The sequence below is a fragment of the Rhinatrema bivittatum genome, chromosome 6 (genome assembly GCF_901001135.1).
Source record: "Rhinatrema bivittatum chromosome 6, aRhiBiv1.1, whole genome shotgun sequence".
In the NCBI taxonomy this organism is placed as follows: Eukaryota; Metazoa; Chordata; class Amphibia; order Gymnophiona; family Rhinatrematidae; genus Rhinatrema; species Rhinatrema bivittatum.
In genome coordinates, this window is record NC_042620.1 from 39557440 (window position 1) to 39581987 (window position 24548).

Genomic DNA, 24548 nt, shown 5'->3' on the forward strand with positions numbered 1-24548 from the left:
AAAAAAAATAAAAATTATGGTTGCAAAGCTTCAGTACAAAAAGATAGTAAAGCATTGGAATTACAAAAGCAGAAAAATAAAAAGACAATGAAAAATACAAAACAGTTACACATTTTTTTTCTTTGGAGGCTGCATTCCTTTCATTCAATCTACAAAGCCAGCGTAAAAGTTTTTAAAGCCAATTACTCCTTTGATTGTTTTTACAGACATTGGGATATGTAGCTCATAAGTTTTCCATAAAGACTGCAAAACTGTTATCCCAGGGCAGTCTTCAGTAGACTAAGATGGTATCAGGTTCATAGTATTGTTTTATCAGCAGTGAAGTTCAACATTTTATATCTCCATAATATACTGTATATGGCCCTATATTCTCCTAAGCATAACTGAAATCTGAATGGGTCCCACTTAAGGCACTCAGTTAAGTCTGAGACTCGGATACATAATGTTACACGTTTCTATCTAGTTACTCTTAAGTACCACAGTCTGATATTTAATCACATTCATTTACATTTTATGCCAAAACGCACAACTCCGATGTGCTATAGCCATATCAATAGTGCTTCAAGTAGTTCATCATCCTTTGTGCACAATAGTCCATTACACAATACTGGTGTTTTCTCCACGTGAATATTCAGAAGACGAAGTTGTTGCGTTGGGTAGCGTGAATTCAACGTACTTCCCCTTCTCCCATCCTCTCCGGATGCGCAACAGTTTGCGACTGAAACACGGCATAAGCAGCGCTACTTTGGCGAGGATGATAGCACAAGGCACCAGGAGGGTGAGGGTGTAGGTTGGAGGCAGGTAGAATTTGTATTGAGTCCCATCAAAAGCCCTTCTCCATCCAAAAGTAAGCGTGTGAAGAGTGCTGACGAGCAAGGCCCCAAATCCCAGTTTGGACTGAAAGGAAAACAAAAGCCCCCGGCCCCACATTAGCATGGCATGGAAATACATGGCAAAATGAATATTTATTTCCCTTAACCCATTGCTGGAGGATGGCCCCTGCAAAATGCAGGAGCTTGCGGAAGTCAACTCACGAGTGTTGAAATGTGCTGGTCGGTGGAAAGGAATAGGATTTTGGTGAATTGGGTGCAAGAGGAATCCTCCCTACCCACCCCGTCTCATTTGCAGGATAACCCAAATGACTCTGCAGGATATCTCTGCATACACTGCCGTTAATAATCAGATTGAGGTATGAAAATATTTCATGCACAGTCGTAAGAGCTTGGCCAGAAGACCAGATCACTTGGAGGAGTGACAGAGGGGGCCTGAGGTCTATCTGAGCCTTGAAAAATGAACGTAGCATAACAAATAAAAGTTCAGGATATATATAAATATATATATGTGTGTGTGTGTGTGTGTATATATATATATATACAAGCCGTTAAGCCCGTTAAAACGGGCTACATCCCTCTGTCTCTCACCTCCCCCTCTTTCTCTCTCCCCTCACTCTTCACACACCCCCTCCCTCACCCACTCCCTCCCCACCCTCCTCTCCTAGCACTCAGTCCCTCCCTCCCACTCAGTCTCACTCACTCCCTCCATCCCCCTCTCTCCCTCCCTCTCACTCACTCAGTCCCACTCACTCTCACTCAGTCCCCACTCCCTCCGTCCTCTCCCTCAGTCCCACTCCCTCCCTCCCTCTCTCTCCCTCAGTCCCACCCCCTCACTCAATCCCTCCCTCCCACTCAGTCATTCCCTCCCCCCCTCCCTCTCACTCACTCAGTCCCACTCACTCTCCCCTCCGTCCCACTCCTCCCTCTCTCTCCCAAGCCCACTCCCTCCCTCAGTCCCCCCTCCCCTCTTGTCCCTCCCCCTCACTCAATCCCTCCCTCTCATCAGTCACTCCCTCCCACTCTCTTTCAGTCCCTCCCTCCCCCACTCATTCCGTCCCTCCCTCTCTCTCGCCTTCTCCCTACCTCGCTACAGCCAGCTTTAACCGCCGTCGCCGCCCCGGCTACCGCCGTCGCTACCGACGCGCTCGCTACCGCAGTCACGCCCGCTGCCGGTACCGGCCGCCGCTCGCTACCGCCGTCGCGCACGCTGCAAGGTACCGCCGCCGCTCGCTACCGCCGTCGCAGCCCTCTGCCGTACCGCCGCCGCCGCCCGCTGCTGCCACTGGACGCCGCCATTTTTTTTCTTTCTGAAGCTGCCTCAGAGCGACGTGCTCGCCCGCACATGCGCGGTAGAGCTGGTCTCTACTGCGCATTTGCGGGCCGTCGGTCACAGGCCATTTATAAGGTAGATGTGTGTGTGGGGAGAGAGAGAGAGATATACACACACACACACGGAGGGAGAGCAACCTATTTAGACTTCTCTACTCTAAAAATAACACTCCCCTCTATTTTTTGTCCCTAAGGTACTCAGTCCAGTCACTGCAGTGAGAGACCTTGGCTGGGGGCCACGCAGCAGAGCTCTTTCCAGAACCCTGTAATCACGGGTCCTCACTTTGACCACTAGGTTGTATGGTTGCCCAATGGCCATGACTCCCCTCCCCCCTCCCCTCCCATAGCACAGAGTTGAGGAGCAGCCCTAGTGCAGCGTTTCCCCAACCCCCTCCTGGCGGCACACCTAACCGGTCGGGGTTTCAGGATATCCCTCATGAATATGCATGAGGTAGGATGTGCAATCTATGCAAATCTCTCATACGCCTTTTCACTGGGGCAATCCTGAAAAGCTGATTGGGTAGGTGGGCCGCTAGGAGAGGGTTGGGAAACACGGGCCTAGTGGTTAAAGCAGTGGGGCCACGACCCGGGAAGTCTCACTGCTGCTTCTTGTGACCTGAGGCAAGTCAGAGAAAAAAGTTAGAAGAGAAAAGGAGGAACAACCGGGGTGGGGAGAAAGAAGCCAATGTCAGTTCAGAGACGATTGGCATTAGGAATGGATTAAAAGATCCTGGTTACACAAACGCAGAGTGCAGCAAGAAGAGAAACAGCTGCTGTGACCATCTGTTCCCTCCCACCGCGTGCGCCAGGCCCCCTGCAAAGTCGGCCAGGGATCTGCACTCTCCCACTGTAGCTCCCGGAGGAGCCCAAGCAAGGGTTAGAGGGCAACCCCATGCAGGATGGGGGGGCAAAATAAATTCCAATTTCTGAGTGACTTTCTCCTGCTGTGCGTCAATGCTGCACCCCCTCAGGGGGGGGCCTTCGGAGCAGCTCGATTTCTTCCGTGCGCAAACGATAATGCTATCAGGCCGGAAGAAAACAGGACTGGTTTCAAAAAACTGCTGTTTCTAAATACCATGCCCACCATGTACAGACGCTAGACGCAAGTCTGCAAATTAAGGAACCCCCCCCCTCCTCCAAAAAAAAAAAAAAAGTTTAGATTTGCATGGCAACGTCAGAGAACACGTTTTATGCCTCCATGACCTGCATGTATGTTACAGGATACCCAGGTGTATGAGCAGTTTGTAGTTGCCTTATTGGGGTAGAGGAATAGGGGAAGTTGTCTGTGTGTGTGTAAGATTTGGCGAACAAGCATTGGCAGGATGTGCATCCATAGGACTGCAGGTGGGTACTTGCCAGGTTCTTATGGCCTGGATTGGCCACTGTTGGAAACAGGATGCTGGGCTTGACGGACCCTTGGTCTGACCCAGTATGGCATTTTCTTATGTTCTTAGGTGGATGTGCGTCAATAGGACTGCAGATAGGGTGGATGTGGGACGATAGGGGAGAGAATGTGTGGGTGGGTTGCGGCACTCTTTACCCTTTGTCCCTCTCCCCCATGTGTGTGGGGTTGAGGAGGGTGTAGGATGCAGGTGAGGTGTAGGTGGGGGTGGGTGGGAGTGGGGTGTGTATGTGTGCGTGTTAGAGTTGGTGGAAGCAGATGGAGTGCGAGTGCATATGGGGGTTTAGTGGTGGAGGGAGGGAGGTGTGTGTAGTGGGATGGGTGCGTGTGCATGCTTTTCCTCTTCCACGCTCCAATTTCTCCATCTCCCCTCGACCCTGCACTTCCTACCCCTCTCCTTCCCTGTGCGTTGGGGGGTGGAAGAGAGTTAACGAGTATGAGGATTGGGGTTTGTGTACGCACCTGCATGCACTCATTTCTCCCTTGCACTCTCTCTGCTCTCTCCATGGAGGAGTAAAGAGTGGTGTGGAGCAGAGGGAGAGGGGAGTGGTGTGTGCAGGCGGTACTGGGTTTGCTGGGGCTAGTGTGTGTGCACTCTTTCCTCCTCACACTTGTCACTTTTATCTCCTCTCCTTTGTCATGGGGGTGGGATGTGTACACATTTTCACCTTCCCTACTTGTCCCTCTTCCATTCCCTCCTCTAACTCCCCACCACCTTCACCCACCCCTTACAGATCCGCATCCTCTCTTATCTCACTCTTCACCTCCCCTCCCATTCCCCCCCTTGGGCCTCATCCTCCTGCGGCTGCAGCCTTTCTGCTGCCACTCCTGGCCCCAACACCATGGCGTTTCTCTAGGGCTCTCACCGACTAACCACATATCCTGTATTGATTAGTATATGCCCTGTATTTGCTCATCATCTCTGTTTTATTGTAATTCTCTTGCTTTTCCACTTAAACATTTTCTATTGTATTTATCCTTTACTCTGTTTCATTGTCCATGAGCTGAAACCCCCCCCCCCCCCCCAAAAAAAACAGTTTATCTTGCTTAAATTCTTTTCCCTTTCTGATTCCTTGGTTTTATATTGTGTTTTTTTTTTTTTTTCCCCAAGTTGTTATCCTACCAAATTTTCTCCTTGGTTGTTGCCATTTTAGTTCTTCCTCATTCATTATCCAGTCACTGATGGGTTTTTTTGTTTTTTTTAACTGTATTTTCTGTTTTTATACAGTTGTTAATTGTAACGTCCATTGTTTTGTGTATATTTTTGTCCTAGTATTATGTAAGTATTTTCAGTTTTTTGTCAATTCTGATGCTTATATTTTCTTTCATTTTTATTCTGGAATTAATGATGGGCCCAATATTCAAAATTAATGTTTAAGTTAACCGAATAAGACCTATCCGGTTAACTTAAAAGGGATATTCAGCTGCACAGCTATGCTGCTGGTTTTCCCTGTATAACTCTTTACTTAGCCAGATAATCAGATAAGTTAGATGGATGTAACTTAACTTATAAAGCCTGAATATCTGCACTTATCTGGTTAAGTTAAAGCTCTGCCCCACTCTGCTCACTATTTGGCTATCTACTTAGATGGATAAGTGACTTATCTGGCTAGTGGCAGCTGCTGAACATAGCCGGATATTCAGTGGCCACTACTTAGCCAGCTAAGCAGCGTTTCATATTGGCTCCTTTGTTTTTATTATATTTTATTGTACATGCTTTGAATTTATTTACTAGAGAGAGAGGTGATTAATCAGATTCAATAACAACTGATCCCGCTGGTCCTAGCTCCACCGCTGCGCTGATGCAGCCAGTATGATTTTGCTACCTAAGGCTACAGGGGCCTGTCCCTCGGCTCCAGGCAAGCGTTGGTATGCTTGAACATGCATGGCAATGCTTACCCAGAGCGCTTGCGCACACACACACACTTTAGCAGGCGCATAATATGTGGATTGCTGACTGCCATATTCTGTTCATTTTCTAAATGCTATCATTATGACTAACATCAAAATCGATGGATCTTTTATGACCTGATCTGCTCTGCCTTCCTTTTGGTGGGCAGGATGCTTGGAAAGCTGTGGTCACACACCTATTTCTGGACACCCATTAGCAGAAGCAGCCATTTCATGTTATTACCTTCTACAGTCTATTGGTCAGGCAGCTGGAACACAGGGCGGGAGATGAATCCCAGGGCATCTGTGGTGCAGCTCCTGCTGTCCCTCTCTCAGAAGGCATGCAAGACCAGGAGTTCAACCAGCTGTCCCTCTTTCACGAAAAGGGATTCAACAGTGTGTGCTAACGCAACCCCTTAATTTTGTATCCAATACCATGTGCTTATCTACCTCTCCCCTGTAAGCTGCTCCTTGTGCCTGCACCAGTGTCTGCCCAGGATGCATTTCTGAGGAGATAGCATCACCTTGTCCTCCCTGGCTGACTCTTGACAATACGTTTCTAACACATTAAGAAAGTTTAGTTCTTAAATTAATAAAAAAAAAAACCCCACCATTTGTATTTCTGGTAGCTGGCTCACACGCAGGAACGAATCGCTCCTTAGCTAACGCTTGCAACTTGCTTACCAAAAAGGGCACGCTTGCAATGCACTGGTTTTATATTCTATATAGATGCAGCACTGAGTCACAAGAAAATAATCCCTTTCTGAGCTTGAGATAATGTCACAAGTTCTGACGTCCGACTGTGACGTTTCTTGTAAAGGATTTGGAGAAGAGAAAATTATTTCTTTGCACTTCATCAGAATGCATGTACTACACTGCAATTTATATTACACACAATATACTGCCCTACAGTCATGTTCGATAGCTTAGGTGGAACCTTCGCACATAGTTTGGCTGAATGTGTTCAAGTGGATTTTCAGCTACCTAAAAAGATGTGCACAAATTCATAACATGCAGAAATTTGGCTGCATATTAAAAAAAACCCCAAAAAAACCCCAAAAGCATTCAGGGAGGGACAGCTCTACCATTAAACAAACTAGGCGGTTGCCTAGAGGCCAAAGATTTGGGGAATGGCAAAACATGCTGCACTAGGGCTGCTAAGCCAAAAATGTTTGCAGCAGGAGCCAGTGGGCAGAGCAGCACGGCTGGCGGGGGATCCCGCCAGCCGTGCTGGCGAGCCACCAAGCCCGGCCGCTGCTCCCCACTACTTTGCCTATTTGGTGCTGGCGCTGCAAGAAAGTTCAAAATTCATGCACTGCGAGGTCAGCAGCAGGAGGTGCTGGCCTGTGAGTTTTGAACATTCTCCACGGTGCTGGCACAGAGTGGTGGGGAGCAGCGAAGAGAACCTGAGGAAGGAAGCGAGAAGAAGAAGCAGCACCGGAGACGGAAGCTGGGGAGAGGGAGAGGCAGGAAAGATGGATGCTGGTGAAGTGGATGGGGGAAGGAGGCTAGACGATGAGAGAGAGTCCACCATTGCCAAATGAGGGAGTGCTGCGCTGTATTTGCTGCCAGTAGTGAGGGTGCAAGGCTGAAGATTCACCTAGAGCCACCAACAACCTTGCATCAGCCCTGGGGACTGGGGGTTGTGTAACTGCCATGACGATGATGCACGTAATTTTATGTCATCATTTTGCAACAGATAAAGTCCCGTACCTGTATTTATCCACATGATATTTATAATATCTAAGGTTATTTATTTTTATTTAATTTATTTATTTAAGTTTTTTATATACCAACATTCAAGACAAAAGTCCCATCATGCTGGTTCACATGAAACAGGAGTGCAAAATAAACTTAAACTTGAACAATAGTGCGGAAAAGCAGTTACATGTAACAAGGAAAAATAGAACTTGGAGTGAGAAGGAAAAAGGAAAGGAAAACCAGCTAATTACATATAATTACATTGTAAGAGGTAGCTAATAGTGATATTGATGGTGATGTGTGTTGATTGTTAGGAGTTAAATAATATTGGCGTTAGGAAAAGCCTGCATGGTTAAGTATATTCCTTGTCTGTTTTTTGTAACATGTTGTTCCTTTGAAGGGGGATGGGGTTTATTTTACTTGTGTACAAAAGTCTAAAAAACTCCCTTAAGTTTTATCAGTGTATCTAAGGGAAGGGGCTCTCTGTAGATTTAATTTGCCTAGAGACCAGCATTTGGGAACAGAAAGTAGCCATTGTCTCCAGGTCTTCCCGTGAGAGGCAGCTGCAAGCTATCTGAAATTTGTTTTTGTTCCCTGCAAGTAATCTCCACTGTTTAGTTCTCTCCCTCCCTCTCTACCCACCCACCCCTGAGTTTACTTTTCTTATATAGTCTTCCCTAGACTCATAGTTAATTATCTTCAATTACATAGCAGTTCCTTACTGCTGAGATAATAGTACCTTAAACTGCCATATTACTTGTAAAAATGTGTTTTTCATATTCTACCTATTAATCTTTACTGGCTAACACTAATACTTTTAGATTTTATTTCACATATCTATTAAAAATCTTTTGCTAGAGCCTAAATTTTACCATACCTTATCCACAGGCTTTTAAGGAATTAGTAATAATTTAACAAAATGTCTTTCATTCAATGCAACAATTGTGGTGCTTATGTTCCAAGGCCTATCATTTGGAGAATCAAAGGCCGACTCTTTTGCCTTCAGCTGTCTGCAATTAAAATGGAGCTAATTTATCTACGGGAGGCATGGTCCAGGTTCCCTTTCCTTGAACCATCCAGCATCTCTCACCCATCTCCCACAGAGGTTTCAGAAATCCAGGAAAAAATGGTTTATAGTGGGCTCTGGTAGAACAAGACATCTGAGACAGACAGACACCCACTTTCCCCAACTTTGCAGCATCCTGTGCGTCAACCCCCACTCCCACAGAGATGTTGGACATCCAGGATTCAAAAACCCAGGAACAATTGGATAACAGTGGCAGAATAAGGCCTGTGATGGACACCCACTCTCCCCACTGGTGCCCCTACAGAATGCTTTTTCCGCAGTGGAGAACGAAGAAACCTCAGCAATAGATTTTGAAGTGATTTCTAAAAGTAAAGTCACTCAATGCACCCAGAAGCCCTGCAAGAGTCAAGTGTCATAAAAGAAAGTTGCTTCTGTTGGGAGACTCGATCATCAGAGGAACCAATTTGGGAGCACTTTTTGATGGTGAAACAACAGGAGCCTTCCAGGATCCTCAGCTAGTAGAAATGCAAAGCAGATAGTCCAAGTCATTGAAGAAGAAAGTAGGAACTTTGATGATATCAGTGTTATCATTCATCTGGGGACCAACAACTTCAATAAACATGGTATCCATGAAGTACAAAAAGATTTTCAAAATCTAGGAAAGATAAGACACACAAGCAAGGGCTACTGCCTTTTCAGACGAGATACCTGTTTCATGGAAAGGGAAATGAGAAGCTATGCCATATAGATAATTTCAATTCCTGGCTCAAAACGTGGTGCACAGAAAGTGGTTTTGGATACATTGGAGGCTGGGTTCATGTATGGAGCAGTAAAAGGCTTTATGGTAAGGATGGCCTACATTTGTCTGTAGCAAGAAGGAGGATACTAAGTGAGAAATTCAGATCATATATTATAAGGCATTTAAACTAAACAATGGGGGTAGCAGAAGATGGCCAATGAAATTGACTTCACCCCCAAGAAATACAGGAAGTGGTAGAAGAAAATAAAATCAATCAGCTCAAAAAAGCAGAAAAGGTGACTAGGAAGTGCAACAAATCAAAGGAGAAAAATTGAAAAGCTATGACCACAATCATCGTAGTTTGGGCAATAAAATCCCAGACCTGCAAGCCCTAATGGTGGAGGCGGACTTGGATATTGCTGCTGTTACAGAGGCATGGGTCACAGAGTCTCATGATTGGGATACGGCCATACCGGGATATAACTTGTTAAGGAAGGTCAGAGAGGACAGAAAAGGGGGAGGAGTAGATCTTTATGTCAAAAACAAATATCCAAGCAACCGAACTGTAAGGAATGTGGGGTAGAGAAGCAGCATTATGGGCCGTCCTTAAAAAGATGATGGTGTTGATTGCTGGAAATTTTAATGTGCTGGACGGAGACTGGAGAATCCCTTCTGCAGAATCTACCAGAAGTAGAGATAGTGGATGCCCTGAAAAGGGCTCTGTTTGAACAAATGGTAATGGAACCCATGAGGGAAGGAGTTAAACTCGACCTAATGCTCACTAACGGGGATAATGTTTCTAATGTCTGGGTGGGTGCCTACCTGAGCACCAGTGATTATCAAACGTATGGTTTAATATCACAGAAAGATCACTCGAAAACCAAAGTTTTGAATTTCAAAAATATGGCCTTTGTCGAAATGGGAATGTACCTGGAGGTCGAACAAGAAGACTGGGAGAAAATGAGAGAGGTAGAACAACAGTGGGACAAACTAAAAGGAGCAATTACAGAGGCAACAAATCTATATATCTTAGAAAGTAAACAAAAGAAAGAGAAATATGAAATCAATCTGGTTCTCAAAGGAGGTGGCTGATAAAATAAAGGAAAAAAATAACAGCGTTCAAGAAATACAAAGGATCCCAAAAAGAGGAACAGAGGGAAGAATATCTGGTGAAACTAAGGGAGACGAAGAAAGAAATCAAGAAAGCAAAAAAAAGTCAGGCAGAAGAAAAGGATTGAGGCAGAGAAAGGTCCGAAATGGTACAGTGAAAATGAAAGGTGACAAAAGATCAGTGTGTGGAGAGAGACAAAGAAGACCCTGGAGAAGGACCGTCGCTGGTTGACAAGACTGTGGATGGGGGTGGAGTAGACAAAGCTCCATTTACAGAAGAGAACGTATGGCAGGAGCTACTAGGAAAACTGAAAGTGGCCAAGGCAATGGGGCCGAACGAGGTTCATCCCAGGATACGAGGGAGCTCAGAGATGTGCTGGTGGGTCCACTGAAGGACCTGTTCAGCAGATCCCTGGAAACGGGACTGGTGACGAGTGACTGGAGAAGAGCGGTGGTGGTCCCCCTTCACAAGAGTGGGAGCAGAGAGGAGGCTGGAAACTACAGGCCGGTTAGCCTCACCTCAGTGGTGGGAAAATTAATGGAGACTCTGCTGAAGGAAAGGATATTGAACTATCTACACTCAGGTGGGTTTGCTCAACCCAAAGCAGCATGGATTCACCAGGGGAAGGTCCTGTCAGACAAATCTGATTGATTTTTTTTTATTATTAGGTGACTAGAGAACTGGATCAGGGAAGAGCACGTGAGGGGATTTTCTTGGATTTTAGTAAAGCTTTTGATACAGTCCTACATAGGAGACTCGTGAACAAAATGAGAAGCTTGGGAGTGGGTGCCAAGGTAGTAGCGTGGATTGCACACTGGTTGACTGACAGGAGACAGCATGTGATTGTAAATGGAACCTACTCTGAAGAGAGAACGGTGTTGAGTGGAGTGTCTCAGAGATCGGTTTTGGCCCGGTTCTGATCAATGGCTTTGTGAGCGCCCTGGTGGAAGGGATAGAAGGTAAAGTTTGTCTGTTTACAGATGATACTAAGATCTGCAATAGAGTGGACATGCCTGAAGGAGTAGAGAGAATGAAAAATGATTTAAGAAAGCTGGAAGAGAGGTTGAAGATTTGGCAGCTGGGATTCAGTGCCAAGAAGTGCAGAGTCATGCATCTGGGGTGTGGCAATCCAAAAGAGCTGTATGTGATGGACAGTAAAAGACTAATGTGCATGGACTGGGAGAGGGACCTTGGTGTGATAGTGTTTGATGATTTGCGGTGAAGCAGTGTGACAAGGCGATAGCTAAAGGCAGATGAATGCTGGGCTGCATACAGAGACTAATAACCAGTAAGAAAAAAAAAAAGGGAGGTGATAATGCCCTTGTACAGATCCTTGGTGAGGCCTCACCTGGATTAGAGTGTTCAGTACTGGAGGCCGTATCTCAAAAAGGATAAAGACAGGATAGAGACGGTCCAAAGAAAAGTGACCAAAATGGTGAGGGGTCAGCATTGGAAGACTTATGTGGAGAGGCTGAAGGATCTGAATATGTACATCCTGGAAGAGAGGAGGTGCAGGGGAGATAGGATACAGACTTTCAGTTACCTGAAGGGTTTTAATGATGCACAATCATCAAACCTTTTCCACTGGAAAGAAATCAATAGAACTAGGGGTCACGAAATGAAACTCCAGGGAGGACGACTCAGAACCAATGTCAGGAAATATTTCTTCACAGAGAGAATGGTGAATGGCTGGAACGCCCTTCTGGAGGAGGTGGTGAAGACAATAAAAGTAAAAGAATTCAAAGGGGCATGGGATAAACACTGTGGATCCCTAAAGGCTAGAGGATGGAAATGAAGAAAAGAGTGCATGGGGGTAACCTGCTGGTGCGACAGTTTCTACCCTTAACAAATAAGCCTCCATACTGTTAGTGCAACTCCGTCATTGCTCTCTGCTTCAACAGCAGTGAGAAAAGGGGAAAGGGATTCAACAGCGACCAACCAGGGCCCCGACTTTGATGGTTTGAGGAATAAATAAGCATGGGGGTAACTTGCTGATGCGGCGCTTACTACCCTTAATCACTGACACTTTTCATGCAACTCCAACATTGTTCTCTGCTTTCATGGCAACGGTTAAGGAAAATTGGATTCGAACAGCATCTGAGGGCCCTGACGTTTACAGTCTGGGAAACTGATAAGGATTAGGGTAACCTGCACGGTGCAGCAGATACTGGCCTAAGCTTGCTGGGCAGACTGGGTGGATCATTTGGTCCTTTTCTGCCATCATTTCTATATTTCAAAACACAATTTTTGTGAGCATTTTGTGTTTGAATATCAGGTTGTTTTTCATCCCTCGTTAGAAGTATGAGCACGGCTTTGCGATTAGGCACCCTGTTGAAAACATACACCCCCACCCCCCCCAGTGGGTGAAGTACTTACAATCAAGCCCTCTGCATGAATTCCCAATTTTAATTTTCTTAATCGGCTACTTGGCAGTGCGACATTTACCACCTTATCCCTGGTTATAAGACCCGTACCTGGATGAAACTGAACTCCCTCCAGTTGAGCACGTTCCCGATGGAAGGCAGTGAAGTGACAGCCAGGAGCGACAGCAAGCCAAGAGCGATGATACCAAAAGACACATAAACCTCCATCCTCCATACCTCCTCTTCTATCCAGGCATTGTCTTTACCGGCATTAACCTGCAAAATGCGGAGATAGTTGAATTAATAGATTAAATCGAAGGACATTCAGTTCAGTGCCGAGACGGATGGTTCTTGCATGCTTTTCTGCAATAGAAATACCCATTTCTAGAAGTACCGGGCACTGCCCTCTACTTAGGGGAGCTTTTGCTCGGCGCCTACTAATCATCTCTGGTGCAAGAAGGACAGGCTTCCCGGTTTGCAGAAAAATGCCTGTGTGCGTTTCAAAACTTTGTGGCAAGTCAACTGCTACCAAGGGTTCTTAGCCAAAGCGCCCAGTGATAATTCAGCCTATAAAAGGAGGAGATGGCCGGTCTTCAGGATTATGGATGCCGGGACCAGTTATTTTGTGAAATTATACTGCAAACACAAGGTGGTCAACGAGGAATAAAGTGAACAGAAATTACATTTCAAAAGATGAATATAGTATTTGTCTGTAATGATTTTGGCCAGCAGCCGTTTCTCCTCCTGATTTGTACTCTCTGAAATCTCCATGCCCAAGCATCCCCTCTGGTACAGCTGCCAGCATGGAGGAACCCTTACCTAGGAAAAGGATGGTCTCCCCACTGCTGCTTTGGGAAGGGAGCTTGGCAATACTGAAGCTGGTTTGCTGTTGGACGAGTTGAAGAATCAACAGATGGCATGAAGTTTTTTCAGAAGCCCAGCACTAATGCTCCTCTCCCCCACCTTCCCTGCAACTGAAACATGTGAGTATTTTTCTGCCTAGAGCATGCTTGACATTTAAAAGGAGGATAAAACATTCACTGCTCAAGAAACATCCAGCAGAAACTGCTGTTGAGAGGAGGAGAAAAAAAAAGGGTGGGGCTCGCCGGTCCCCCTGCAGAGCCCGGGAGCAGCTCTTCCGCACGGATTCCCGCGCTTTCATTCACCTCAGGCACCGCTCGACCCGACACTCGGCGGGGACACGGAAAGCTGTTAACCTCCAGCTGAACGCCCGATTAGCAATGCTCATCGCACGGCTGAGCCAACACACGTGCGCCGCCGGCCCCGGGGAACAGCAGCCCGCAGCCGCCCGTGACCTCCACCTGAACCGCTGCAGCACCCTGACCTCCCGCCGCCACTCTTTTGTGTTTTCAACAACTCATTAACAAGAGATCTGTATTAAATGTACAGAAGACAAGCGGAAGGCAGAGAGCCAAAGCCTGTGGCTGGAATACTAACTAATCTTGTATTTTCACATCTTTATTAACAAAAAAAAAAAAAACCAAAAAACAAAACCCCAACACTCACAGCCAAAACCATAGTGTGTTTATACTCCAGTGCAGGTCTGAGAGGCGTCCGTGATGTGGCCAGACCCCCACCCACTGTCTGCGTTACAGGAGCCACAGGTTCTAGAGATCATTCCCCAAGCTTACCTCCCCCCCCCCCCTCCCCGCCGCATTGGGCTGCAGGCCCAAAATGCTCCACAGAGAAAGTTACATTTTAAAAAAGTCAGTCTTTTCCTTTTTCCCCTGGTCAGTTCTGCTAGGCTCTGGGCCTGTCACACATCTTTCTGCGTTTCTGCCCAGCACATCTGTAGTATCCTCATCTCCTCTCACCTCATCTTTCTGCTAAGCCAAAAGGAACTCCCATCCCTTAACAGGAAAGGAAGATCTGTGGCCAATGACTGGAAAATGCCTCTAAAAAAAAAAAAATTAGCCAGAGAAGAAATGCATTTGACATGCATCCCCTCTTTATTCTCCCAATTCCCTCTCCAAAAAAAAAATTCTCTCTATACCCCTGTGCACCCCTCTTCCACCTGCAGTCCTCCCATATCCCCTCTTCCCCCCCCCCCCCTTCCCGATGCAGCCCTCTCAATCCTCGCCTCTCCCCCAGAAGCTGGCTCTCACCGCCACCAGCGACAGGACAGGAGGACCTGTGAAACTATCTGCCCGCATGGGGTCCCGGGAGGCAGCAGATTTCGCCTCTCCTCTCAGGAACCAAAGATGCAGGCTATGGCAGCCAACTCGCATGGGGCAGAAGACACAGCCTCCCTCTCTTAGCCCTGGAGCGGCAGAACAAAACGGCTCACCAGCCATCAGAAATGAGGCCCCTGGCTACAAACTGGAAAACAAATCTGAGATGTGAACTGGTGGCCATATTTAAACTGAATCCTCTAAATTATTCTTGCAAGTATTTATTTTTACTAAATATGAAGAACTAGGAAGTGATAAAAAACAAACAAACCATGATCACTGTGGGATTTTTAGCCATAGGAGCTTCTCACTCAGACTGGATCAGAAGTGAGCTTGAAGAACAGGAGTGAGCAAATCTTTCTGGGTGGGGGCCATATTATGAGTTATTGAGTGCAACAAGGGCCTGAGGGTAGGGTGTAGCATGTCCTCGACACAGAAATCAGTATCCAGCAGGCTTAAGCGCCATCATTTTTAGCATCCAAGGAGCCCCTTCAATCAAGGATCCCAGCCTCTACCAAAATCAGAAAAACCTTCAACCCAACAGGTACAAGGCATTTTCCCAGCTAGCAGACTACCTCACCTCAGTCACAAATGCAGGCCATAAAGTTTAAATAGTAAGGGGCAGACAAAAAAACTGGACAGGAAACCACTAAAAGCCAAACTCGTATGGCTTTTAGTGGTTAGAAACAGAATTAGAAACAGAAATAATTACTATTCCTCATAAAACAAAGTCAAGAAATACAAATCAGTCATAACAGTGCGGAAACCTTACTAATAAAAGCATATTTCAAATCAGATCACAAATAGATCTTTATTTACATTTGTTAATCGCCTGTATCCTAGGCGATGTACAGGAGGCAAACGAGCATAAAATCCATACATATACAGAACAATACCTGTGTCAATAGAAAAAGTACCAGACAAACCAAAACAAAGAATAAGGATATAACAAACTTTAAATATTTCCTCCAAATCAATCAAATATTTCAAAACAGCAGACATATCAAAAACCCACTAACTAAAACTAAGAAGGATAAAACAATAAATCCCCCCCCCCCCCCCATACCTGGAAAGCTTTCATCTCCAGTCACCCTGAGATTGTAGACTGGGATTAGCAGGGGGAAGGAGGGGAAAGTGCACACAAACTTCCTCCTCCCTCTCTCATATACACACATGTTCATGCATCCTTCTACCCTCCTCTTCTCACTCCACTCTTCTACTTCCTCCCTCCCATTTCCCTTCAAGTCTCACTCACCTTCAGTCAGTCATTCATCCTCCTTCCCTCTCAGTCACTCAACCCCTCACCCTCTTCCCTCCGTCACTCACCGCCTCACTTCCACTCACCCTTTTCCCTTGCTTCATTACCCTTCCCTCTCAGTCATTCCCTCCCCTCTGTCACTCACCCTCCCACTCAGTCACCTCCTCATTCCTCCTCACCTTCATTTCTCATTCTCACTCCTACCCACTCAGTCACCTCCTCATTCCTCCTCACCTTCATTTCTCATTCTCACTCCTACCCACTCAGTCACCTCCTCATTCCTCCTCACCTTCATTTCTCATTCTCACTCCTACCCACTCAGTCACCTCCTCATTCCTCCTCACCTTCATTTCTCATTCTCACTCCTTCCCACTCAGTCATTAGCCCCTCTCTCCCGCCCACTCACTCATTCCCTTCTCCGACACTCACCATCTCCTTCCCACTCATTCATGTCCCTTCCATTTCACTCACTGACCATCCTCGCCACTTTCTTTTCCTTCCCTTTCTGGCTCTTCCCACGCCTTCCTCTCGATCTCTTATTACTCACCACTCCTCGCAGCAAAGCGGGGCCTCTCCTCCTTGTAACTCGTGCAACCTGACTCCCCTCGCTTATCCCTGCCTGGTAACCGGGAAGTTTGCCAGCGCGCCAACGACGAGGCCTCTCCTCACTAGCAGGGCTGGGAACCCCACCAGCACGCCAACGGAGCTGCTCCTCGCTGGTGGGGGTTGGTAACCCCGCCAGTGCTGACGCACCAGGTCTTTCCTCTCCATTCCTTTCCCAGTATAAGTGTTGCACTCGGCTCTTACGGCAAATGTAAGAGCTAATCGGAACTCTTATACGGGGGGAAACTTGGACAGGCAGGCGAGCATCCGCGCCACGCGGCATCCTGAATAAATAAGACTTACAGCAAGCCAATCATTTTCATTTAGGAAGCCACGCACTGCCCATCCATCCTAATGGAGAGAGAAAGGTGTTTGGCTACGTGCTTACCTCCTCCCTGCCGTTGGGTGCTGACGTCATCAGCAAAGGCCAGGTCCCGGCGTCATTCAAAGAGGACTGCATGAGCCTTTCCTGACGACGTTGGCAGCTCGGCAAACGTCACAGGCCGAATCTAACGTTCATTTTAAAATGTTTAGCGGGCCAGATAAAAATCACTCTCGGGCCTGATTTGGCCTGCAGGCCGTAGTTTGCCCACCCCTGAAGTAGAAGGGACTGCTGCTTTAATGCATATACAGCCCTGTGGCTCACTAAGTAATGGTATGTCTCAGGATCATTCCTGAAGCGAGACCCCTTCGAATGGTGAGACTCCGATATCTCCCGCAGGTGAGGAATGGTGACCTATTGCGAATAGCATACAGCGTTTGAATGGAGGTCCTGACTGAAGAACAACGAATGTACTCACCCTCGTTTACAGCCTACGGGACATATTTTGTTAATAAAGCAGTCAAGTTGGGAGACACAACCACCATGTGGTCTGCGCTTCTAGAAGGGACTATAGCTTTTTATGGAGGATTGTATATGTTTACTTTTCTTCATCGCTTGTGGTCCACTACCCATTCCACTTCACCAAACATACCAAGGACTTCGATAGCCATTTCAGTGACTCCGAAAATACAAAAAGGGCTACACATGCAATAAGCATACAAGGAATGGTACCTGTTTGAAGGCTTCATTAAGCAGCTGATAGCGGCTTGATCGTCGCATGGGCAAACACAGGCTATAGACGGCATGCAGGGCGGCACAGAAGAAGCTCACGAGCCCGATCTGTTTCCTGTGCTGGAGCCACTGATCCATCCAGTCCGGAAAGCGCCTGTATTTTGTGCCATAGTACAGCTGGTAAAGCGCCGCCAGGACCCCGGGCAGGTACACCAGAGACAGCATGACATAGGCCACGCAGGGCAGCGTGACGTTCACCAGCTCGATGGGGATTTTGTAGAACTTGTTCTTCTGTTCCATCAGGAAGGGGTGCAGGACGGCTCGGATGAAATTGTAGACGTAGAAGCAGATGAAAAGGCTCAGGGCCAGCAGGAACGGGATCCTCCAGAACGGAAGGAGCCGCAGGGGAACGTTCTCTATTTCGCGGGCGGCGCACAGCGAGCCCATGTCCACAGGGATGAACCCCATGGTTTTAGCAATTGTGGCAACTGTGCCCTTCGCTTCTCGTTTATCACAGGAAATGAAAACCTGCAACAGACCAAAAAAAAAAAAAAGAGAACCCAACAACCCATAAACATTCATGCCGGAGAACAAAACTTAGGGTCGCATCCTCTCGCACCTCCAATCCCCTTTGTTGAATTTCAGCAACAGTGCAGCTGCCTTTTATAACAATGCCAAACTGTAATGTGGCCAGTTCACACACCACCACATTATAATCTTACATGTCAAGATTGGATGGTTTAAGGGAATAGTCACGGCCTGAAATGGCTTTTCATCTCTAGGCCTATATGAAATGGATTTGGAATTTAAATTACCCAAGCTCAAATGAGTTACATTCAGGTACAGAAGATATTTTCATGTTCCAGAGAACTTAAAATCTTAAATTTGAACCTGGAGCAAAAAAAAAAAAAAAAAAAAAAGGGTGTAGTGACACAAGCAGGATTTGAATCCTGGCTTCCCTGGCTCTCTCGGACCACTGCTCTAAGCACTAGGCTACTGCTCCAATGAGTGAGGTCTCACTCCAGCCCCAGGATCCACAGCAGTAGCGTTCACACCACGGCTCCTTTCAGATTCCTACAAATCTGTAAATTCAGACTTGTGACAAGTGCCTAATCAAAGACCTCATATACCTCAGCCTTACTGGAACCACAGTACTGGTGCCCTGACCTCAAGTATTCCCACATTTTTTGTCATCACCAGATACCAAGTCACATCTTGTTTTTGGATCTTTTTGGTTCGGCCCTGTGGGACAAGCTCTCTTTAGAGCATCCAGGTGGCCACCCTTCCCTCTATACCTGCTCTTCAAGCCTATCAGGATCCTTAGCCACTCGGACTGTCTCCATGCACCTCTACAGTTTCACATTTGTGCAACCAGTGTGCCAGTGAGGGGGACCATAGAAAATCCAAAACACACTAATGTACTTGAATGCAATACAGAAATGGGCAACAGGGCAGGTCATTTACTGCCAGCTGATATCTAACCCAGTGTTCGTTTTCAAGTCAGATCATAAAAATATTCAGTGCCCTGTACTGAAAGTTGATTTCATCAAGCTTCTCCCAATCAGATTAGGTTTGCATTAGTACAACATTTTTTAGATCTTAAAACATAGACACAGCTAGCTTCAAAAGCCAAGTGTATTATGCCCTGAGGGAACAATTCATTCTTTGCATATAAACAAATCTTTACCTGCTTATTCCCATCTCTTGGGCCACACTGTAGCGCCCATGCGGATATCACGTTAAACCCTTTTACAACGGTGCATTGTGGGAAGAGAGAAGCCAAGTACTCCGCGTTGGATTCTTTGTGATGGTTGATCTCGGTGTTGTTGCTGACATCTACCAGTATCTTCCCGGCCAGCACCTCCGTCAGTTCACACAGTGTGGTGTAGTGATCCCGGAACACTGCCACAAAGATGACTTCTGTCTTCTTTACGGCGTCTGCCTGGAGGGTGACTTCTGCCGAGGAAGGAAAGAGGCTCGCGCTACGCTTTGGGTTGCGACTTCCGACGACGACCTTGAAACCGGAGCCCACCAGACGTGTGGCCAATGAGCGAGCAAAGTCCCCGCTTCCCAGGATGCCAATAGGCATCCCAGCAGATGCCAGGGAGCCCCGGTCACCTTCCGCATTCTGGCAGTCCAGAAGTGGTTTCGTCATGTCTCCTGCCAACATCTTTCCAGCTGCAAGACAAGACGAGAGGCATAGTCAGTCGCATGCCAACATCTTTCCAGCTGCATGACAAGACAAGAGGCATAGTCAGTCACATGCCCCCTTCTGCTATTGAACTGAATGGTGCCTTTTCAAAGGCAGAACAGTCATCCCATGGGGCAGCTGTATAGCTTCAGGGCACTTACAGAGCAAATTAATATATACAAAGAGAAATATTGGCAATGGGAGAGCTTCCATAGCTTTCTGTCCCTTCCCGCTAACCAATACAACTATTTTGCCCTACTCCTATGCAAATAATATTAAGCGGATCCCTTTGTGACAGAGGTGCATTTTCTTAAGGCTGAAATGCGGGGAAGGGTCTTCAGCATCATTGAGGGTAATTTTACCCCCATCCTGTGAACACTGGGAGATTGTGCAACCTCCTCTAAGACCCTCTGCCCTTCAAGGACACCAAGGGGCATTTTAATAGCAGCGCACAGACTGTTCCCACCTTCCCCTAATGCCACAAGCATCATTTCCTGCTGCCCCAAGTCCCAGTGGGTTTGACAGGAAGTGTACTGGAGAAAGGACCAATTTACTCACACAGTTATACAGCCCCTCACTGAAGGCAATATCAGAAGGCTAAACTCCATGTACTTGTTATCCTCAAAATATACGTTTGCTTACCTTCTCTTGGATATATGGATACAAACATGATAAATTACAAAATATATATTCTAATATCACTGAATTCATATAGCAAAAAAGCAACAATTTCATGCTAATAACATCACAGAGTATGTGAAAAGCAAGCTCTGATGTCATCAGCCATGTGACATGTTCCAATCACAAGGTTCTGAGTGTCCAGCTTTAACTGCCCCAGCCCAGGACTCTGAGTCACTGGTGGTGGGGCATCACCAAACACTTTACTTTCAGACAAAAGTAAAACAGAGAGAGCAGGAGGTCACAAATGCCACAAACCCAGGTCTGAATAAAAAGTACATGGGCACGACTGAAATGAGATTAACCCCCCCCCCCCCCCAAAAAAAAAAAAAAAAAAAAAAGAGGGCATGTCGTCTAATTTGGTAAAATAAATCTGAAAAACACAAACTCTACGAGATCAGCTTTGTTACTTCACTGCTGCTCATTGCAAACTAAATGTTGTGCGTCTTTAGGCATTAACTGTTTATTATTTTCTAAATTTTATAGACGGGGAAAAAAAAACCCCAAAACATTTCTGGACTCGCTTTCGAGAGGCTCACTCCCTCCATCAACTTAAAACCAAGTGCGCCAACATGGCAGCCACGCTCATTTACCCGAAGGAAAAAAGTGAAAGCTGGAGTGATCCCGACGTGCTGCGCCACGGTGGCTGGCACTAGCTTATCATTCTGATTTTAGAAAGATATGAATGCTGAAAAATCGGTAGTGGAGGAAAGGAGTGGGCTTAGGAGGACAGGCGGGTTCCGATTTGTACCCTGCTGCCGCGTTACAGCTGTACATTAATAGCGGGGATTCTCAAAATACCCATTTTACCGACTCGGACTGGGTTTTCAGACCCTCCTTCCTAAGCTAAAGAGGTACACAAGGCTCATTGTTAAAAAATTATATATATATATATATATATATATATATAATATATATATATATATAATATATATATATAATATATATATATATATAAAAACCCAACTAACTGAATTTTAACTCTGCAGTAACTGTACCATGAAAAGTGACTATAAAAAGGATCCCACCTTATATTAATGCTTGCACCAAAGATGCTGCCAGAAACTTAACCAACTGAGAAGGGTTCTCCAAGTACAAAGGGGATGAAGAAGTAGACCCATGCAATGAAGGACAGCACAGACCCCAGGGCACGCAGAAAGCTGCAGCAAAAAAACCCAAACAAAACAATAACAGAGCAGTCAAACAGGTTGTGAACATTCACACAGACACACACCTTTTTCCACATTACAATACTATTATAAAAAGAAGATTAGTAACTAATATTTTCATCTTGCACTCACTGTCTGGGATCACCTGCGACTGTCAGGGCCATGTTTCTACCATGTTTTCTAGTGGGGCGACTCTTTACCTATGTGGGTTGATTTCCAAAAGAAAAAAAAAAAAGAGCACAGCTAGATATGCATGCAGTGGAGTAAAACCAGGATAGTAGAACAGCCTCCAAATTTTTTTATTTTTTTAAGAAAAGGGCCCAGCTAGCAACCCTCCCTTGACGTGATAAAGACGTTAGAAAATATATGGCATTAAATTACTCCGCTGGAAAGCAACCTACAGCTGAGAGAAAAGGGGGGAAAAAAAAAAAAGACAGCGAGAGTGTCTTGATCTGAGAAACAAATTGCAACCAAGTCACACCTACAAAGCACCCTATGGCAGAAAAGCAGCATCACATGCCCTGGGTTCAGCCTTCTTTTTATCAACTGCTGAATCAGGGCAGTTACTTGGTGATGTAAACCAAAGGAAGAAACAGAGGTGTAATCCGCTCTGAAGTGTCACGCAAGGCAGAAGGTACATAAAAAAAAAAATTATTATAATAATAAAAAAAAAATCTAAGGCCATAGCTTTTTATTGGACCAACTTAATATACTTTTTGACTCACTTTGCTTTCGGGAGTTAGCTCCCATCAGGTCAAAACAAAATGAGCAGATCAAGACAAAGGCGGATGTTATCTGAATTATAGAAGGGAATTGCAGATTACATTATAATGATGGTGGGGGGTGCTGAATGGTAAGAAGACGGCACAGAGCGGCAGAGAAGACAGCAGAGAGCGAGACATTAGAATTATCTTTCAGTGGCAAGTTAGAAATCCTTTGCCTCTGTTAAGTCCTTCTATGTTGTTTTTTTTTGTCTTGAAGTGCCTTAATCGTTTTAATTTCAAATGCCTTACGTTCTTGGATAGCTATGAATTTCCTTTATACCATCCTGATCATAAGGTCACTGATGCAGTGATCTGGCCCTGAAAAAAAGGGTTCCCCCATGGAGGTGTTAAAATAAATATAAAAGTAATATCTTTTTATTGGACTAACTTAATACATTTAATACTGTAAACAAAGGAGGAAAGCTCTAGCAGACTCAGGAGCTACTTTTCTTGTGTCCCTGCCCTCAGATTTCACTAGCAATAACCGCACCCCTAGGTTTTTTGTTTGTTTTTTTTAACTCATGCATCTCTAGACATTTTACTACAGGTTCCTCCTCTAGCAGAAAGCTAGATTACAGGTAGGAGTAACACAGTAGGGAGAATGTTTGCTTAACCTGCGATACGTGCTTAGAGGCCTGTGGGTAAACTTACGGGGCTTTATGACTAGAATCAATAAAGGCGTGCCTTCTACGAATCTCAAATACTGCAGTACCTGGGCCCCCAAAACAAGTGACAGCAAGGAACAGCCCAGCTGATGCAGACTTTCAGAACTGTATTCTGGGTCTGAGTGAACTGCGGCCCTGGGAAGGAGGGAAAAAAATCCGCTGGCACCACAGCGATGGCGCCTACTGGCCAACAAAGGGCCCAGATGGCGCGTCTTGGAGGTGGCAGCCCTCCAGCCAGCAGAAACTGATCAGATCCATAGGAATTTGCTTGATAACGATTCTACATCCAGCGTGATCTTCTGCGGCAATAACTCGGTGAAAGGGAAATTCATACCTATTCAAAGGCTATTTTGGGATTGCATCCAAAAGCTGATAAATTCTCACAAAATGATCTGACACAGGGATTCAACTACTGTACCTGCTTTACATAGTGAGCCCAAACCCATAACACAGTGAGCAGAAAAACATGATCAAAGAGTCAACATCATTAGCTGGTAAGGCGTAAAATAGACAAAGATGAACATTTATTCTATTTAATGTATATGTCAGAGCAATGGGGTAGCTGGCAGAGTAGGTGCGTGGCAGAGGCAGGGAGCCCAGTGAAGCACCTGTTACAGTAATCAAAGCATGAGACAAGGAGTGCTTGAACCAGAAGACGACAGGCGTCAGAAGAGGGGATGGGACAGATTCTGTGGATATTACAAAGGAGAGAATCCAGGATAGGTACAGACCTTGGAGATGCGAACAAAAAAAAAAAAAAAGGGAGGTTCCTAGCATAAGCCTCAGATCCCCAGCAAAATAAGAAAAGAAAAATGGGGGAAAATCAATAAAGAGAAACCAGGGAGGAGAATGGGGCACACAGTTGGTTGTGGGAGCAACAGTGAGAACACATCCAAGGTGCTAGAGTGGTGAAACAGAAAGGCAGAGCAGCACACGCAGAGGAGGAAGGTTAAGAGATAGATCAATCTGTCTCTTGCCTGTAGTAGGAAGAGCCGAATGAAGAAACACGCGCACCAAGCTGCTAGGTACAGACAGAAAAGAGTAAAGAGCCCAAAACGGCACCCTAAGAGACACTAACAGAGAATGAAAGAGGGGAGCGGAGGCAGAGCATGTATGAGAACGTGAAAGGTTTGGCCACAAAAAGACAGGTCCAGAGAAGCAAGAATGGCCAAGAAGATAAAAATGTTCAACCCTGTTGAATGTGGCTAATAGGGCCAACAAAACGAGGATGAAGAGGAGAATCAAGCAAATGGAGCTGGGCAGACTGAAATATGTCAACAGCAGATGTGGACTGCAAGAATTTGTGACTCCAGTGGTGGACTTTGCAATATGCTCTAAAACCTTAGAAATGAAAATGAGATGGGACAGTAAGGGGATATAATACGAGAGTCAAGAGATGGGCTCAGTCTTTCTCCAATTTAAAGGTAAAATTTCCTCTTCTAAAAAGAGTACTGCGATCCCCATAGGGAAGGAACGTCCGCATCTGCTAGGAGACAGAGAGATACTGAAGGGCTGAGATCACTGCAGGGGTGTATGTAAGGTGATGTCAGCTTTGAAACCTGACTCCGTCTCCGTCTGC

The 24548-nt window shown here is 45.9% G+C and overlaps 1 protein-coding gene across 4 annotated transcripts in view; it reads right to left on the reverse strand.

Annotated features, from left to right (window-relative positions):
- The window catches only part of LOC115093503 (metalloreductase STEAP3-like), an 82696-nt gene continuing 58148 nt past the window's right edge, over nucleotides 1-24548 (reverse strand). For 3 of the 4 annotated variants that reach the window (XM_029605336.1, XM_029605335.1, XM_029605333.1), the window contains exons 2-5: nucleotides 19190-19680; nucleotides 17503-18030; nucleotides 12507-12671; nucleotides 1-897 (exon numbers count right to left, since the gene is read on the reverse strand). In XM_029605336.1, coding sequence (XP_029461196.1) covers nucleotides 598-897; nucleotides 12507-12671; nucleotides 17503-18030; nucleotides 19190-19672 — 1476 coding nt within the window. In that variant the 5' untranslated portion in view covers nucleotides 19673-19680 and the 3' untranslated portion in view covers nucleotides 1-597. Of the gene's footprint in view, nucleotides 898-12506; nucleotides 12672-17502; nucleotides 18031-19189; nucleotides 19681-21399; nucleotides 21532-24548 lie in introns of those variants that run through there. The other variant, XM_029605334.1, reaches the window with a different exon arrangement.